This window comes from Pisolithus orientalis (genome assembly GCF_024613125.1).
Source record: "Pisolithus orientalis strain OTSU chromosome Unknown F5J12scaffold_11, whole genome shotgun sequence".
Lineage (NCBI taxonomy): Eukaryota > Fungi > Basidiomycota > Agaricomycetes > Boletales > Pisolithaceae > Pisolithus > Pisolithus orientalis.
Genome location: NW_026260792.1, coordinates 874388 through 893553, shown reverse-complemented (window position 1 = coordinate 893553; position 19166 = coordinate 874388). Strand labels below are relative to the sequence as shown.

At 47.2% G+C, this 19166-nt stretch overlaps 3 protein-coding genes across 3 annotated transcripts; all 3 read right to left on the bottom strand.

Moving 5' to 3' along the window:
* Nucleotides 1-10717: 10717 nt before the first annotated feature.
* F5J12DRAFT_56651 (uncharacterized protein) lies at nucleotides 10718-11967 on the bottom strand. The gene is made up of 4 exons (XM_051740086.1): nucleotides 11467-11967; nucleotides 11319-11396; nucleotides 11203-11262; nucleotides 10718-11146 (listed from the first exon to the last, which is right to left on the bottom strand). Exons 1-4 carry the CDS (start codon nucleotides 11840-11842, stop codon nucleotides 11088-11090), a joined length of 573 nt encoding a protein of 190 aa, XP_051600905.1. The 5' UTR covers nucleotides 11843-11967; the 3' UTR covers nucleotides 10718-11087.
* A 1-nt stretch (nucleotide 11968) lies between these two features.
* Nucleotides 11969-13747, bottom strand: F5J12DRAFT_56655 (NADP-dependent oxidoreductase domain-containing protein). Its single transcript, XM_051740087.1, has 9 exons — nucleotides 13450-13747; nucleotides 13296-13400; nucleotides 13070-13218; nucleotides 12900-13012; nucleotides 12720-12801; nucleotides 12566-12660; nucleotides 12374-12499; nucleotides 12260-12312; nucleotides 11969-12209 (listed from the first exon to the last, which is right to left on the bottom strand). The coding sequence occupies exons 1-9, from the start codon at nucleotides 13478-13480 to the stop codon at nucleotides 12064-12066; spliced, it is 900 nt and encodes a 299-aa protein (XP_051600904.1). The 5' UTR covers nucleotides 13481-13747; the 3' UTR covers nucleotides 11969-12063.
* F5J12DRAFT_56684 (MGMT family protein) lies at nucleotides 13307-14504 on the bottom strand. The gene is made up of 6 exons (XM_051740091.1): nucleotides 14317-14504; nucleotides 14227-14246; nucleotides 14136-14164; nucleotides 13967-14020; nucleotides 13450-13890; nucleotides 13307-13400 (listed from the first exon to the last, which is right to left on the bottom strand). The coding sequence occupies exons 1-5, from the start codon at nucleotides 14341-14343 to the stop codon at nucleotides 13601-13603; spliced, it is 420 nt and encodes a 139-aa protein (XP_051600903.1). The 5' UTR covers nucleotides 14344-14504; the 3' UTR covers nucleotides 13307-13400; nucleotides 13450-13600.
* Between the last annotated feature and the right edge of the window lie 4662 nt (nucleotides 14505-19166).

Sequence of the window (19166 nt, the reverse complement as noted above, 5' to 3'; positions counted from 1 at the left end):
TGTTCGTAGACTTGGCGTCAACGTTCTGTTCAACGCGAGCATGAAGGAGTCGAATTTCTTATCATAAGCATTAGATATCGAGAATAGCGTCACTGCGTACGTATCTGGCCCGCATGGCACCAGGCCTCCAGCAGTGCCACCTGCAAACGTGTCCACAGCATGTCGGCGCTTTCAACACCTGACTCTGACTACTGTCCGATTTACACCTCTCAACCTCGAACCCAGCCTACAAAGCTTACACAGAATACGGAGTTCTCAATGGCTCGCAAGCAGCTGAAGAAACATCGTCTGTTTAGCTCCGAAAGGCCTAGCTCGACCGCACCTAATATTCCCTCGGTACACATTTTATACCTTGCATGCGATGGTATTTATTGATCTCTGCCCAAACAGTCGGAAGGAGCGTCTCGCCCCTCTGCCGACGCTCCCTCGGTCGCTGGACCGTCGGCAAAAATATCTCGAAAGCTGTTCTCCAGGATGAGACATCTCTGCCATCGGTCGAATCAGATTCGATCAGAGCCTCTTACTACAGAGACAACCGACACCGGAATTGGCAGCCAGGTCAATGATGCACAACAGGCAATGGTTGAGATGAGGCCCATCCCCCAGGTATTGCAAACAGCTGTGGGTCTTGTTGGGCAGGCCGGTACCGCGGTGGCGCAGATTCAAAGTATCGAGACGATTCTCCAGCCTCTCAAACTGTTCAACTCCTTTGTTACCACTTTATCGAATGTAAGCGCCTTAACCTTCCGTCGCCTGCACGCTCTGATGTAAGCGCACAGGTCCACCCTTATGTCCAGTTTGCGCTAGGGATTCTCACCGCTGCTTCTCAAGTATGTCCCCCTTCTCTCTCCTGGATCCCTCGCTTATATAGTCCTCATCAGTTGCTCATCAATCAGGCAAACCTGGACAACGAAGTGTTTGGCCTCCTCAAAACCATAAAGCTTCTCTACGAATTTCTGATGGAAGAGGATACCATTGAGAATATGGATAGCATGAAAGAGACGTTACAGAGGATTTCACAGGAGATGAGTGCCGCGGCGCTGTTCGTCGTAAAATATTGCAAAAAGAAGAACATTTGTAGGTCCTATGGTCATGGTCCTCTGATCCGCTTCAGTGTGCTGATGTGACACATCGTCAGTGATAAGAATCGGGGACAGCCTTGTTTCCGACCCGCAGACAGTCGCCTGTGGCCACATCAAGAATCTCGGTGATCTGATGCAACAATATCGAGATCGCGCGATACGGGACATCCAGATCAAGATGTCCCACGTGCTCGAAGACCTGAACCTCGAAGGCATGGCTTACGCAGCTGGTGCGGGCCTGAATACGACCAAGACATGCCTCGAAGGCACCAGGACAGAAATTTTGAAGGATATCACCAACTGGATCACCACATGTGACGTCAATGCCCCTCGTATCTTGTGGCTCCACGGGCAGCCCGGAAGAGGAAAGTCTGCCATTGCCCATACAATCGCATCGTGGATCAAGGATGTGAAAGCACCTGGCACCTGTTTCTGCTTCGCTCGCGACAGGCAGGCCGAACGACGGGAGGAAAAGATTCTGACCACTATCGCTCGTGATCTGGCAGATCGTGATCCGGCATTTCGACGAGCATTGTCGAATGTGGTGTCAAATGACCACTCTCTCAAGACTACATGCGATGTGCTACAGCAGTGGAAACGATTCATCTTGGAGCCGCTGTCGGAGATTAACGGAGAGATAGTTGGGAATGTGGTCGTGGTAATCGATGCCTTGGATGAAAGTGGGCCGGAGACATCGAGGAGGGAAATCTTGGGCCTCCTGAAATCGTCAGAAGCTGCGCATCTGCCAGCCAATTTCCGGATCCTTTTGACGTCCAGACCATTGCCGGACATCGAACGTGTCATGAGGGATGTTCCACACGTGAAGGCAACCTCATTGGACGACGTCCCTCGGGAGTTGGTGGAACGTGACATCCAGCTATATGTTTCCAAGGAACTTGACCGTTTTCTCAGCATTGGAGCAACAGAAGTCCAGAGCGTCGTCAAAAAATCTGAAGGCCTGTTCGAGTGGGCTCGTCTGGCTTGCGAATTCATCAGGCCAGGTAAAGCTGGAGAAACTTCCAAAGAACGCTACAACAATCTGATGGCTCTCGAGTCAAAAGAAGGAAGAACACTTCTCGACACGACTTACTTTGAAATCCTGAAGGGAGGCATACCTGAATCTGGGAAAGGCCTGGAACGGTATCACTCCGTGATGCGGCAAGTCGTGGTGACGCTTGAACCTCTTCCTATGGCAGCCTTGAATTCGATGCGTGAAAAATTTCCAAGCAAGCAGGAGCGGTATGACATTTTTCTCATCCTCGAGTTCTTGTCTCCAGTGCTGGGTGGCATTGTGGACCGCGTCTCTGCTGTGCGGCCCCTTCATGCATCATTCTATGACTTCCTAATGGATCATTCACGGAGTGGTATCTACTTCATTGACACCTCCGACACACAACACACGAGAGACCTAGCCTATGCTTCATTGCAGATTCTTCATGATAGCCTTCAATTCAACATCTGCGAATTAGAAAGCTCCTACCTCGCCAATGCTGAGGTTTCTGATCTGTCCAAGAGAATCAAGGAGAAGATTCCACACCATCTCTCCTACTCCAGTCAATTCTGGGCCCAGCATCTGTGGAAGGCAGCATTTGACTTGGAACTTGCAGGGTTGGTGAGGACTATTGCTGGAAGTGAAAAGATTCTGTTCTGGGTGGAGGTATTAAGTCTTCTGGGGATGGTTGGAAAAGGTGTAGATGCTCTTAGTACTGTTGCCACATGGCTACAGGTGAGTACCCTATGTACAGTATTTGATGACATCTGACACAGCAATGAAGGGCCAAGATGGTTCCAAGGATATATTGGTATTGGTAAAAGATGGAATCAAGTTGATTCGGAATTTTGGCAGTGTAATAGTGCACAGCACTCCACACCTGTATGCTTCTGCATTGCCATTTATTCCTTCCAATGCATTGCTATCAATGATGCTCTGGCCAAAATTTCCAAGCCTGGCTAGAGTTGCTGTAGGAGGGCTGCAAGGGTGGCCAGTTGAACAACAGCTACTGCATGGCCATACTTCCTTTGTTGAATCTGTTGTATTTGCCCCTGATGGGAAGAGGATTGTTTCAGGCTCAAGGGACAAGACTGTGAGGGTCTGGGATGTTGAGGGAGGTGTGCAGATTGGCAGCCCTCTTGAGGGCCATACAGATGGAGTTGAATCAGTTGCTTTCTCTCCTGATGGGAAGAGGATTGTCTCAGGCTCTTTGGACAAGGCTGTGAGGGTCTGGGATGTTGAGGGAGGTGTGCAGATTGGCAGCCCTTTTGAGGGCCATACTTCTGGAATCAAATCAGTTGCATTCTCCCCTGATGAGAAGAGGATTGTCTCAGGCTCTTGGGACAAGACTGTGAGGGTCTGGGATGTTGAGGAAGGTGTGCAGATTGGCAGCCCCCTTGAGGGCCATACAGATGGAGTTGAATCAGTTGCTTTCTCCCCTGATGGGAAGAGGATTGTTTCAGGCTCTTTGGACAAGACTGTGAGGGTCTGGGATGTTGAAGGAGGCATGGAGATTGGCAACCCTCTTGAGGGCCATACTTCTGGAGTCAAATCAGTTGCATTCTCCCCTGATGGGAAGAGGATTGTCTCAGGCTCTTGGGACAAGACTGTGAGGGTCTGGGATGTTGAGGAAGGTGTGCAAATTGGTAGCCCTCTCAAGGGCCATACTTCTGGAGTTGAATCAGTTGCATTCTCCCTTGAAGGGAAGAGGATTGTCTCAGGTTCTTGGGACAAGACTGTGAGGGTCTGGGATGTTGAGGAACATGTACAGATTGGCAGCCCTCTTGATGGTCATACAGATGGAGTCAAATCAGTTGCATTCTCCCCTGATGGGAAGAGGATTGTCTCAGGCTCAAGAGATAACACTGTGTGGGTCTGGGATGTTGAGGAAGGTGTTCAGATTGGCAGCCCTCTTGAAGGCTGTACTTCTGGAGTTCAATCAGTTGCATTCTCCCCTGATGGGAAGAGGATTGTCTCAGGCTCAAGGGACAAGACTGTGAGGGTCTGGGATGTTGCAGGAGGTGTGCAGACTGGCAGCCCTCTTGAGGGTCATACAGGTGGAGTTGAATCAGTTGCATTCTCCCCTGATGGGGAGAGAATTCTCTCAGGCTCAAGGGACAACACTGTGAGGATCTGGGATGTTGAGAGAGGTGTGCAGGTTGTCAGCCCTTTTGAGGGCCATACTTCTGGAGTCAAATCAGTTGCATTCTCCCCTGATGGGAAGAGGATTGTTTCAGGCTCAAGGGACAAGACTGTGAGGGTCTGGGATGTTGAGGGAGGTGTGCAGATTGGCAGCCCTCTTGAGGGCCATACAGATGGAGTTGAATCAGTTGCTTTCTCCCCTGATGGGAAGAGGATTGTCTCAGGCTCAAGGGACAACACTATGAGGGTCTGGAATGTTGAGGAAGGTGTGCAGATTGGCAGCCCTCTTGATAGCCATACTTCTGGAATCAAATCAGTTGCATTCTCCCCTGATGGGAAGAAGATTGTCTCAGGCTCTTGGGATAAGACTGTGAGGGTCTGGGATGTTGAGGAAGGTGTGCAGATTGGCAGCCCTCTTGAGGGTCATACTTCTGGAGTTGAATCAGTTGCATTCTCCCCTGATGGGAAGAGGATTGTTTCAGGCTCTTGGGACAACACTGTGAGGGTCTGGGATGTTGAGAGAGGTGTGCAGATTGGAAACCCTCTTGAGGGCCATACTTCTGGAGTCAATGCAGTTGCATTCTCTCCTGATGGGAAGAGGATTGTATCAGGGTCTTTGGACAAGACTGTGAGGGTCTGGGATGTTGAGAGGGGAATGCAAATTGGCAGTGCTCTTGAGGGCCATACAGATGGAGTTGAATCAGTTGCATTCTCCCCTGATGGGAAGAGGATTGTCTCAGGCTCTATGGAAAATACTGTGGTGGCCTGGGAGAATGAGCAGTTGACACTGGTTGCATCCCACCCCTCCAGTATGATTCATCCATTCCCTCCTGCAGATGGTATGTACCTCCACCTGTTACTTATCCTAATTTCACTTAAACAAAGTGCAGATGTCAAGAGATATCCCATTTGCTTTTCATTTAACCCCTCACATGCATTGCATAACAGTGATCCACTTGTTGATGGGTTCAGACAACAGGAGGCTCCACTGGACCAAGCAGTCAAGTTACATGATGATGGCTGGATCAGAGGCCCAAAGGGACAACTACTACTTTGGATCCCCCCAAAACTTAGGAGTCCATTTTACTCCATGTGGACCAGAGCAGTCATTCCTAGGGGTTGTTGCACTGAGTTGGACTTGAGTCAGATGGTCCATGGCAAGGAGTGGTGCAAATGTTTCCATTCAGTGAATACATGATGTCTTGAATTGTGTTTTGATGTTGGGTATACCTGCTGCTGTCCTGTCACATATTAGTTCATCTCCCATGCTTTTCCAATGATCATTTAGCTCTGCTAATTGCACTGGTGTCCTCTGATATCACATACCACATGTTATCACACCCACTTTCAATCACACTTCATGATCCACTACCTGGTGAGAAGTACATGTTACAGCAAGCACAGCATAATAATTCACCAAGGGGATCCCTTAACTAATAACCATGCCCCTGGCCAATATTCTCTCCCATCCCTCTGCTCCCTCTTCAGCATCTACAACCTCACAGTGCTTGCTACCTACAATGATTTTTCTCAGAAAGCCATTGTATTATGTTTTGCCCCTTTTTCCTTACCTTTCACCTGGTGTTGTTCCAATGGACTTATGTTTCCTTTTCTGGTTGTTTTCTCCCTGATCTGACAGCCTCCTGTTTTCACCACTAGCTTTACCTGCTAAAGCCTCATTGTGTACATGTGTCACCATTGTTCAACCAATAGTGTATTCACCTAGCTACATGCAGACACCTCATGGTCTGTCCTTTGTACAGTATTTAGACTGTTGGCTCAAGTCCTGGAACCCCAGACTTGAGCTTCTCAATTATATGCAGCATTCTGCAGAATTTCACCCTCAGTTTCCCTAATCAGGACCACTCTTACTGGTGTTGCCAAATCCTTTGTTGCTTGCAGAGGTTACTGCAGCTGTTGCTCAGTAGAAACCTTAGACTGTGATCAAGCCTGAACAAGTCTACACAGCCTTTGGCCAAAGGTCACTGTTTAGTGAACCACCACAAACCCATGAAACAACTGTACATTGGGCACCAATGCAACCCACATGAGAAGAATCCTCCAAGGATGAACAGGAGAGCACTGTCACAGACACCTCCTTGAACAAACCAGAACATCCAGATAGAGGCTTTACCTCTGGTATCCTCTTGAATCTCTTTCCTCAGTCTCTCACCTCACTCAGTACTCCCATCCCACCTGTACCTACCCCTACCCCTACCCCTACCCCTGCACCTGCACCCCCATGTCAGAATATGATGTCTGGATCATTGTTGAAGGCTCCAGCCAACATTGCTTCCAAAGCAACTGAATTGAAGATCAGTGCTCCACCTCATTTTGATGGAGACCAAAAGACTGAAATGAGCTGGCTGTTCACAGCCCAGACCTATTTGATGGTCAATGAAGAAATTTATGACACAGACTCCAGACAGGTTGTCTATGAGAAGGGAGTCACTCACTCTTGGGCAGCAACCTTCCATAAAACCTCCCTTGAAAAGAACCCACCCAGATTTGGGTCATTTGCAGACTTCAAAACCACACTCAAAGCATTGTTTACCCCAGCTGACTCTGCAGGAGTAGCCATCTCCAAACTCCTGACCTTGAAACAAAAGAACTCTGTCAAATGGTATACCACCAACTTCTGCACTGCTGCTGCCAACTCTGCCATCACTGAGGATGTCACCCTGATCAAGTTCTTCTCTTAGCACCTCAAGACATCTGTGGCAAACTGCATCCATATGATGGATACCACTCTTACAAAAATCAGTGAGTGGTACAAACAAGTGCAGAAATTTGATGCCAAATGGAGAAAGGTGAACAAAATATCAGGAAAGAAGAATAAGAGGACCTTCTGCCCAAAAAATAACCTCTCCAAAGAAAAAGCTCCAAATGCCATGGACATGGATGGAGTAAGACTCTCCAAAGGGGAAAGAGACCAACACATCAAAAAAGGAAGATGTTTTGGTCATCGTCAAATATGGGTTTACCCTTGGATGACCAGGCTTCAAGTCCAGGAGACAGGGGCTAAGTTCAGTGGACTGGAGTTAAGGCTGGGAGACAGGGACCAAGTCCAGAGGTTTGGAGTCAAGGCCAGTGAAGGAAAATTATTTTGAGGGAGAGTGAGGGGAAGGGTGAAATCTGATGGGGGAAGTCTAGAGGGGCCTCTATAGCCTGAGCAAAGGATGGGAGACTGTCTAGGGCAGTCTGGGGCAGTCTTAAACTTGTTCTCATCTTGGGGGTAACTCATCCTTTGTTTCAAAAAAAGCCAACTACACTGAGCACTAGGCAGGGATGACCAAGCAACCAAAAAGTGAAATTCTAACTATGTTTAACAGAAAAATAGCTAGGACAAAAACTAAGTAAAACCAGCAAAACAAAGCAATTCCCCTAGTAGGGAAATTACATTCCCTACACTGAGAGCATGGGAAACTGACTGGTCTCAGAGTGTGCACAGGGGGAAGTGGGTCCAGGGTTGGATTCACCCCCCTTGGTCTCAGCTTATGTACTGTACCCTTATGCAAGCCAGGGAGAGGTCCAGGACAGGGGGCAGAGGATAGACTAAGGCTTGTCCTTAGCCATGGAGTAGACTCAGAGGGTAATACAGGGTTGAGGGTAATACTTAGGTGATATTCTGACAGAGTTGCTATAAAGTATGTACAGGGATTAAATACATGAGGTTGGTCCAGGGTAACAAACATAAAGCCAGACTTGTTAATAAGCTATTAGCAAGATGATTAGCAAGAGATGGACAGCCACAGGGGCTGTGCTGAGATGAATGGTTAAAGTCTGGGTGACCAGCATAACCAGACTTGGAACAGGCTTTGCACAGTAAGCAGAGGTCAGACAAGAGAACTAGACTAAATATAGCACAAGGGCTTTGGCCACCAGATGAAGTACCAGATGAAGATTGAGAAATCAAGCATGCATGTGCACAGAGAGTCAAGGGTACAAGAATGAGAAGGACAGTATAGAGAAAGTCCTGGTGAGCATATTGATATATAGTTTTCCTTAATACAAGTTTTGCTTCATGCAATGTCATCCAACTGAGTTGCACTACTCTTTAGGTGATTCTACTCACCCCAATGTGAATTTTCAAGTTTTTTTTCCCTTGTTTTCTTTAGTGCTAGATCACCTTAAGGATGAACAGTAATCAAGAGCACAATATGCATTTAAGGATAGTAAATACATGGCTGATCAAGATTTTTTTTAGGTACATATATGTCTTCAAGTTGCCTTGTAGAGGGTCTGCATCTGCTGTACCAGCTGCTGCACTGTGTGACCCCACTGCCATTTTGCACAAAAGACTGTGCCTTGAAGAGCAGTCTTTGACTCACTCAGCACTTGATTTATTACTCACTTGTTCATTTGCCTGGAGTTTATCTCCATTGTCATTTGGTTCAGGTTGTGAGGAGAGTGTCGAGGGGTCAGGTGTGTGCTTGGGACCAGGGGAACATTTTGTGGAGGAGGGGGAGTTGCATTTGAGGATGAGGAGTCCTGGAAAAGGAGGGGGGGCATGCTTGGATAGTGTGAGGTTAGATAGCAAAGTGTTGTGGCAAGGTTGAGGGAGTTTGAGGATGAGGGTCCATGGTGATGTTGAGGGAAGCAGGTGTGAGGACAAGGGCCTCTGTGCAAAGAGGAGAGTGACCAAGGATGGTCAAAGTCTAAACCACCCCTTGGATGTAGGGAATGGGAACTGATTCCCTATGAGAAGTTGTTTTGGTTGGGAGTTAGGGGTTGAGGAATTTTTGATTTCATTCTTTCTTTTGTTTCTGTGTTTTGTACCACTAGACTTGGTGGTGAGCAGCCACACTGCTGACTAAGCATGCATGCTGTGTTTGCATGAGTTCAGTTTACCATACAAGCAATTCATGTTCAAGTCCCTCAGCTGCAGGGTATTTTAGTCTTGCATTTTGGCAAGTTTTTGAAGGTAAAATTTATTACTTTGGGGAGTACCCAAAGGGCCAGGAGGACTAGAAAGACATTTTGTATAGTGGGCAGCAATCCAAGCTAAGTTTTTATTTTTGTTTGCATTTTTTACACTTTTTACTATACTTCATTTCTCCAAAACAGAATATCCCTCTTGGGTCAAGCACATACTCACCCATTGACTATTTACTAATTCCAGGTTTATCTTTTTACCAATTCCTACAGCAAGAATAAGGATTTCTGATCCAATGCAACTATAAAATACTCCCCAGTCTGTGTGAGCTTTGGTGAGTCCAAGATCTGAAAGGGTAGCACATAGCTTCTGGTACCACCAGAGTGCACCTTGTTTCAAGCCATATAGTGCAATGTTTAGCTTCCCAACTGGGTGGGAAAAATTCTGCCCTCCAGTGTAGCCCCCAGGGAGCTCCATGTAGATGTCTTCATCATCTCTGAGTTTGCCATTTAGGAATGCTGAGTGAAAATCAAAGACATCAATGTCCCAGTCATTGCATGCAGCAATTGCAAGTATAGTGCATAGTGATGCAAGTCTTGTGATGGGAGCATAGGTTTCATCATAGTCAACACCATATATCTGAGAGTAGCCCTTAGTGACTAGGCAGGCCTTGTACTTCTCAATTTCTCCTGCAACATTACACTTGATCTTGAAAACCCATTTGCATCCTACAATGTTTGCACCTTTGGGGCACTTGATGACATCCCCAAATATGTGCTTCCTCTAGGCTCTTTGATTCTGCATTTATGGCATTTTGCCACTTGGGCCAGTCAGCTCAGGATTTCACCTCATGTACTGTAGATGTTCCCATCCCATTCCACCACAGCTAATGCCAGTCATCCCTGCAGCATGATTTATGGTGTCCCATACTAACAAGAGGAGTGCATACAAAAATTTGGCAGTGGTTGTCAAGGAGTTCTTTCAGGTCAACTAGTGCTTTGAAGTTCTAACATTTCAAATCATCCCATGGGTGCTTCATGGGATCAGCAGTACAGTGTACCTCTCTTCCTATCAAAGTGTCATAGAGTCCATGCTACGTAGTTACCTGCTAGTTCCATAAATCATCTAGACTGTCACTCCCCACATTTACTTGGGATAGTTCACCTCCATAAATGGCCAACCATTCATGCACTCCCAACATCGCACGCATCGCACTGCATATCCTGTGTCATGCATTATCCTGTGTCGCACATTATATATTGTGTACTGCACATACCTGTGTGTATCGCACACATTATTTTTTACCCAAATGGAGTGCCATACATATCTGTCCCCTCACCTTACCGGACTTTGGCAGCGGTATGCACAATGTACTTGCTCCACCTGCATAGTACCTCGCAAATACCGCTCATCTCGCAGTGGGATACTCCGATTCTACCTCCGTCTCACTACTCCTGTGTGGGGTGACCTGGAGTGACCGTGACGTAAGAGCATTTACAAGATCCCGTAACCGTCTTTCTGCTTCTCCGGGGCATCGTTCTTCGGGGAAGAATGGAAATCCCCATGTAGCAATCATAATACCGATGGTGGCATAGATACTCGCCTCTGATGTGGCAGATGCCACCAACACACCGTTGGACACGGAGATCGTGGAATGATTCACCCCCACACCGAGGAATCATACCATGGGACTGGCTCACTGGTTGCTGTGATAGAATAACACGGTATCACGTACGACATGAGCTTGCTTGGTATCAGGATATACAATATTTCAGATACGAAAGAGTGGCATGGAAAGTGGGGTGAGACGGCCTCACACGCATTCGGTCCGTTCAAAAAATGAAAAAGCTATGAGGGCGACCATTTTTGTGCGCCTGACAGTCCGCGGTGCTTCGAACCGTTCACGTGGATGAACAGGAATAAGGTTCGAGAAAATGTCCAAGAAGATAAACGGAAAAAGGGCAATGATACGGAGATGCAACTTCGTAAGGGTGGGTTACATTGCTTCGTCCAATCCAGCAGCGCAGAGCCCACACCCAATACATTCCAGACAAGCTATTTGGGTCGATGGATGAGCATAGAAGGGCAAAATACGAAGAGTGGGACCTTACCGAGACCACCGCAACATGCGCACAGGTAGCACGGACAACAGAGCGGATTCTCAAATGCACCTTTGCAACGTAACTCAGCCAGTCCATCCCCACCCATAGAAGGTGACAGGACCCACCTCTGCAGCACCAGAAACTAAGCATAATGGCAGCTATCACCACCAGGAACAACCCCACGAAAATGACAATGAGGTATACTACACGCGAAGGACAACCGTCAAATCCAGCTTTAACGACAGAGAACCCATGAAACTCAGAAATACATACATTTGTTGTTCGTGAAGCTCGATCCACTCGATGAAGACTGTCGTTTAACCAAGGACAATGGGTCACCGTCACCTCCGAACACCGCTCCAAACAGATCCATGTCTGTCATGCACCACACGAGGATGATGCCTCCGAGAACGAGGAGCGTGAGTAGGATAGGACCCAGCATTTTCCGTAGTCGTGCTTTGTGGCATGTACGGTGGGAGCGGGCTTGTGAGCACCGACAAGGTGCTTGGGACTCGTCGACATAGTTATAGTAGTCGATTTGACAGCGGGAGGCATGGGTTCCGCCGCATTTTTCGTCTGACGGGTAGAGTGAGTCGTTAAAATGGGCGGGCATGGCACTGGCGGTGGGCTGTTGCAAGACGGGGATCATCGCGGCGGAGGGTGTTCAGTATGGAGGAAGCAAGTAGAAAGGTGAGAAATAGGACGGCCAGGTGGCTGTTGCCATAATGCCAAGAGACACTGCGGATAATCCGTTTTTACCAATCGACACCCTACTGCGGGGCCACATCGCTGGAGCACCGCCTCGTGTTTGCTGGCAGCACTGACAGATATTTCCGAGCAGGATATACTGCTATTACATGGCTTGAGAACTTACAACACGTCGAGGTATCTACACAGGCCTGCTAATACACCGACCCCAAGTAGAGCAGCGCCAATCCATTTCTGTTCCATAGACATTCTATTCTCACCCAATTCCCCAGCAGCATCGATGGCGGCAACATCCTCCGCTGAAAGAACTGTGCAAAGATGAGATACCCATCCTATCATCCACCCAGAAACAACTCACCGATGTCCCCCGCAGCAAGATAACCTTCCAATCTTAACTTCTTGGAGCTCGTGCTGCGCGAACCGGTGAGCATGTCAAAGCAGCATCGCATCACGACGTATACAGGAAGCTCACGTGACAACTACAGCGCCTTTTGCTTTGACCCATGCGAATAAGACTTGGTCCGTCGTCGCACCAAGTTTCGTAGCGATCTCGTTTAGAGGTTGATCCAGCGGTCCACCTGGCATCTTCGTAATCGGGCTGTGAAACGAGGACGAGTGTGAGAAGACGATTCCGATGCTGAGACGATTGAAAGTCGTCACGCACATAAGCGTGCTGTATGCTTCAATGACGATTCCGTTCGCAGCGGCATATTCAAGAACAGGACGCTGGCGATGGTATACGTATGGGTGAAGCAAGATCTGATGTGGGACCGGCAGTTGTTCGAATTCATTGGAGCGACAGCAATGGCGGGACACACCTGATTTACTGCAGGCTTGACCTTTGCGGATGCGAGCAACACAGCGAGATCCTTGGCATCGAAATTGCTCACGCCGATGCTCCTGCAGGAATACCAGACGACGAGTACGTGACCAAGCCGTATTACATCAGTATCATTTGTGCATACACAAAAGCGGGGTGTTAGTGCATGACCACGTACTTGGCCAATCCCGCTTCACGGACTTTCTCCATCTGCGCCCATGCTGTTGGAATATCCGGAATGGCAAGACGAGGATGGTGGATGAGGTATAGGTCTACGTAGTCCACACCAAGCTAATGGAAATGTCATCGAAAACAGAGCCCTTGTTAGAACGCGAGCGACTCACTCACATTCGATAAGCTGTTCTGGATGGAGGTGGCGATATCTAGTCCGTTGGTACCTGAGAATTTGGTGGTGACGAACACGTCCGATCGCGAGAGTCCACTCTCGTGTAGTGCAGTACCCGTCTCGAATTCGTTTCGATAGGATTGAGCAGTGTCTACACGTTATATGGCGACAACAGTTCAGTAATGTCAGACTTGGCAAACCCTGAAGTACTGTGGTGTGTGTACACACCAATGTGGTTGAACCCTGTCTCCAGCGCTTGGTCGACCTGGTCGATAGTAGCTTGACCGTTGCCCAGTGTCCACGTCCCAAACGCGATACCAGGGATGTAGTATCCTAACAACACATAAGCAGAGTCTTGTACTCTCTTATGAGCGAAACTAACCAGAATTTAGACGAATGGGATCCCAGGGCATTTCTTCAAGTCGAACAACTAAGGTGACAACTATACAGAGATGAAGGCCGCAAAGCGCACATACGGCGGATGGGAGGAACACGTGGAAGCACGATCACACGCTCATGACTCAGTAACTCAATCATGTCTCGTCCACGCCGGCACCATCCGTCGTACCAGGGGCGCCATCCGATGCAAGTTGAACTCCAATTTCGACCGTACCAGGTGCAGGGAACCATCCCCACCTCGCCAAATCCACCCTGAACCCGCCCGTCCTTCCAACCACCACCTCCACACCTTCCGCCTCTAGAGCCTCTCGTTGTATCTGTGCACCATTTGTTCCAGGCCCACGCGACGATATCGTTTCGGCCGAAGATATGACTCTTTGCCATGGTACCAGAGGTTCGACGTCACGAGAGAGGAATTTGAGAGCTCGAGGGGACAAGGTCATACGTATGTGAGGATTTGGGATGTGGTTGGAAGAATACAAGGCAACATATATACTAACCTTGGCCAACGAGTCGGGAATAGTTAGGCATACCGATTAGTTTGGCGATATGTCCTATGAAAGACTTGTCAGACACAGTCAATCTTCGAATGTCGCGCATACGAAGGAATGACATGAGTAGTGATGACGTGAAGGCATACGAAGCAGCACATAAAGATGGGCAACATACCATAGGTAGTGACGCGTTGGTAAGGAATCCTGTCCCGGTGGCATAGAGATCAGACATACAGTTTGCTAGAGGTGGCGAATGCTACCAGTACCGTCGTACAACATGATAGACCTGTGCAAGTAACACCGGATCGGGTGATGGTGATGAGTTATCCTGTCATGAATCCAAGGATGTTTCGTACCGCTGCATGAAATTCAGCACTGTCCATTGTGGTCTTACCAGCTTGGGGATGAGTTGGGGTTCACCACAAGTCTCGACCTCAGATGTTTTGGGAAGAGGCAGTATGAATGTATGGAAAACCACACTTCATACTAGAACAGGGCCGGCGGCGCCGGCAGGCACTTTGTTTCCCACCCCGCTGCCCACGTGGCACACACTACACGCACTAGTCACATTCATTACATAATATACAAAGTAGAGAAACCTAACCTTACACTATCGAGGCAAGCAGTGAACTACAAATCCATTGAAACACATGTTGAGAATGCATTCTGGAATTATGGTAGCATCTCAGAGCTTTGCCCAGAGGGCTCAGAATTTCTCCCCAACCTTCAGAATTAAAATTCTGATGTCACTCTGCTTACTAATTACAGTACTATGTATAAATTTTCTGCACTGTTATTTTCCACCTCAGTGACCACTTCATGCACTGAGAACTCATACCTTTGTTAGGTTATGAGCTCTGTTCTTGTGCTCTAATTCTGAAAGAGTTATTACACAGCAACAATACCCACTATGGTGAAAGACAATCATTCCTTAGAAGTCCCAACCCTAAATGTGGACAGAAGCAACTGGCTATACTACAAGGCTTTGGTTGAATTGTTACACTGTGCAAACAACTTGCTGCACTTGGACAGTCTATCACAGACAATGACTTCACAGCCATCATTCTCAGTTCACTTCCTGCTTCCTGCAACTCCAACCTCACAGCTATGATGTCTTCAGCCATGGTCATGCAAAAGGGCCTATCTCTGGACTTTATAATCAAAGTAGTTTCCAATGAATGTGATAGGTACCAAACATGGATGAAGAGGGGCAACACCAGGAACTCCAAAAATTCTGAAGATGCAGCTTACTCAGTGAAGGATGGAAAGAAGTCTACTTGTGAAAATTGTGGAAAAAAAGGTCATGCAAGAGACCAATGCTGGGAAGAGTGTGGCAGAAAGGCTGGGAAAGCATCCAGGTGGTTCCAGTACAGGGCAAAAGGGAAAGAGAAGGAGAAAGGCTCTGGGAAAGTGGCCACTACAGTCAGCACAACAGCCAGCTTAAGTGCACAGACCAGCACAGACTGCAAACCCAATGGAATTTGGCTAGTGCACCCACAGGACAATGATTGGCTCACAGAAATTGTGGAGGAAGAAATTCTGAACCCCCAGGACATCATTAGAGCCAGTTCAGAAACTGGAAATTCTGCAGAAGTCCTTTGAATTGCAAAACTTACACAAATAAAGAAAGTTAATTAGAGCAATGATTTCAGACTCAGATTGAAGCTCTGTTTGAAAACAACCTCTCCTCAATTGCTATGGATCTTGACTATTATGATTGTGATCTGGACCATCTTTGGCTTGCCTGGGTTTCTGTTGCATCTCTTGTAGCTCTTGCAACCCAATATACACTTGACACCCTTTCTCACCCTATGCCTCCCAAGTCCTCTGGTCCAAAAGCTTTGTGGAACCCTGCAGAAGTTGATGTGCTCATCAAATACCTTCATCACCATCACTTTGAAGCAGGAGACAATGGGAACTTCAAATCCAATCTGTATACCTCTGCTGCTGTGCATATATCCAAATTCCTCACAGAAGGGCTGCCAAAAACTAGAGATATGGTGAAAAATAAGTGGGTCTCACATGTAAGCAATGTTGTTACTGTAATTGTCCAAGGATGCTGATTGCCTTGATCTTTAGATTCAGAGGATTTATCATGATATTGAGGGATATCATCTCAAGTCTGGGCATCATTGGGACAACATGCATGGGGCTGAAGTACAGGGCATGTTTGATGAGCAAGTATTTGATGATTGTGTGAAGGTATTTTATCTGTGCAACATATTCATTGATGTTGAACTGATAAATATCTTCGTCCATGTAGACTTTTCCCCAGATCCATCCCTTCAAACAGTCTGGGTGGCAGTACTACAACCTTGTGGCTGACATAATCCCTAACAGTGGTGCACATGGTACCAATGTGTTTACTCCAAGTACCTCCCAGATTGCTACTGGTTCTGTGGGCAACAACACTGAAACCCTGCCTGCACTTGATGGAGAACAACAAGAGACCAGTGCCCCTCCCCCCCTGGAACCAACTGCTACTGACAGACCCAAACCTCTCCAGGGCATTCTGAGTGGTGCAAGTCACTACCCAGGGACAATTTTCCCCCCCCCCTCATCCCCTCTGCATCCCATTCTTGGGACATCTGATGTGCAGTCCAGTGCAGCATCCCAACAGTCCCAGCCCTCCCCCAGCATTCTGCCATCCAGTTTTGGGAGATCCAATGCACAATCCAGCATGTCCACCTCCACTTCACTATCCAGCTCCACAAAGCGATCCCATATGATGATGGAAGGTGACAACAAAGCAACATCTGCATTCCCTTTTGCCAATGCATCCAATATTTCTGTCTCCACCCCCAACAGGTGTGTGCAACTTTCATTGGCCATGGACTCTGCTAGGAGTTCCCATTCCCACTGTTCCAACAAAGTGCCTGGTGTGTCAGACCTGATGGTGGCAGGTCTTCAAGGCTCAATCAATTATCTGACATCATCGATCAACACATTGCTGACCTCAGCTGTTGAGCAAGCTTCCACCACACATGTACATGCAATCCACTTACTTGATGGGGAAGACAAGGACTTTCCCTGGAATTTACAGGCATTTGTTCAATCTGCAATTGCCCAAAGCCTGGGCTTTGCCAATGTATATCTGACTACCCCCAACAAGGAAGATTGCTTGGAGTATGTTGAGTTTGAGTACCAACTTAAGTTCAGGGTTGGTGGGAGTAAATAGTACTCGCATATGTGGCTTCCAACTATACTTTGTATCCATTGATTGCAGCATTGTCTTATTTTTTTTGCTTCTTAAATGTTGTGTGAATGAGGAAAGTAAATGTATAGCAGTAATTGGAGATGCATGACAAAGTAAAAAAACTACTACAAAGACATATTGTCAGTGCTGCTCACTGAACCACTGTCATTGTCCAATGAAGCCAAGTTGCCCTCATGAATCATATCCTGATAAGTGTCCCACATTTGTTGTGCAATCTGGTCATGCAGGGCACGAGCTGCATGCAGTGCTTGCACATCAGTACTGTTGGTGTCTTCAGTGTCCAACATTGACACATCCAATCCTCCACCTCCACCCTCCTGAACCTCATGGTCTTCTCACACCACAGGACCCTTGTCAGTATCATGTGTGCAGATAAAATTGTGGATTGCACACAGTGCAGCTGGAATTCAGGCTTGGATTCATATGTTGTATTCAGGACTGAGGAGGAGGATACAAAAATGCCACTTGATCATGCTGAAAATGCACTCAATTACATTTCGAGCAGATGAATGGCATAGGTTGAATAGTTCTTCCTTGTTTCTGGGCCTGCTCAGTTCAGCACAGTAATACTACACATAGATATGTTGCATGCACCTCAATTTTGTATGATGCCACTCAGCAAGGTGGTAGCAGATACCACAGTAGGGAACCAAGAGTTCCAGGCAGTGGGGGAAGCTGGCATCTGCAAGGAAATACTTACCCTCAGGAATAATCAGATCTTTTGAGCATGCATCTTGGTAAATACATGCATCTGTTGCCAAACCCTCCCATCCAGTGATGGCATATGTGAACTTGAGTTGGAAGTTGCAGGTGAATAGGCAGTTTTGTGAGATGAAGCCTTTGTGATTGCAATAAGGTGCCTGGTCACTTGCTCCCAGTGCAGCATGGATATGGCTTCCATCCAGCACACCAATTGCATCCCAAAAGAACAGCCAAAACCTTGTATCCTCTCTAATTCCAGACTGAACCTCATCCACAGCAGGCATGTGAATGTATGCATCATAGAATGGTGATGAGGAAAAAATGAAAATGAATTTGCAGAAGTATCCATATGAGCCCAACATCAGTTACAGGAGAACAATCAGTAGACTAAATGGATGTACTGAGAAATTGTGTCATTCAAACACTGAAAGCACTCACCAACATGCCTGATAGTTAGGCCAGTGATACTCATGTATAGGAAGATTGCCAGCTGTTCTTTGAGTGAAATGAATTGAGAATTTCTGTGGCCCATCTCTCAAAGATGGTCCACAAGAAGTGCAAACACATCAGTGTGTATGCCAAGTTCACATCAGATGTGTTCCTGGTGACCAGTAAGAAGTTCAGTGACCCAGCCATCACCAGTAAGGGCTGAAGTATAGTATGGTTCTGGTCTCTTTCTGATTGGAGTGGCTTGTTGAGTGGTAGCACAAATGATGATGCTGACAATGAGACCCATATACTGGATCATGTATTGTTGGTGAAGTTCCTCGAAGCCACTATCATCAACAGCCTCATCCATAATGACAATAAGCTGAGGCTGACATGATTCAAACTCAGAGCTGGCAATGATCCAGACAGCCACACATACACAAATTATCAAAGATGGACTTCTGCAGAATTTCTGGTTTCCAAACTGGCTCTTACTGATGAAGAAGATGCATACATGAACACCTTCAACCATGTTCTTCTTACAGGCAAAAGCCTAAATTCCATAGAGGATACCATTCTGTTTGACTCTGGTGCTTCATGTCATATGTCCTCCTACCACAGCAAATTCCTTGACTATAAGCCAATCATACCCAAACCTATCACTGCTGCTGATAACCACACTTTCCATGCCATTGGGAAAGGCAATCTCACAATCTCACTCTCAAACAGCACTGTGCAAACCCACATTTGACTCAAGGATGTGCTCTATGCTCCAAAAATGGGAATTACACTCATTTCTGTCAGCAAACTTGATGTTGCTGGGTATGCTGCATTATTTTAAGACAAGTGTTGTCAAAT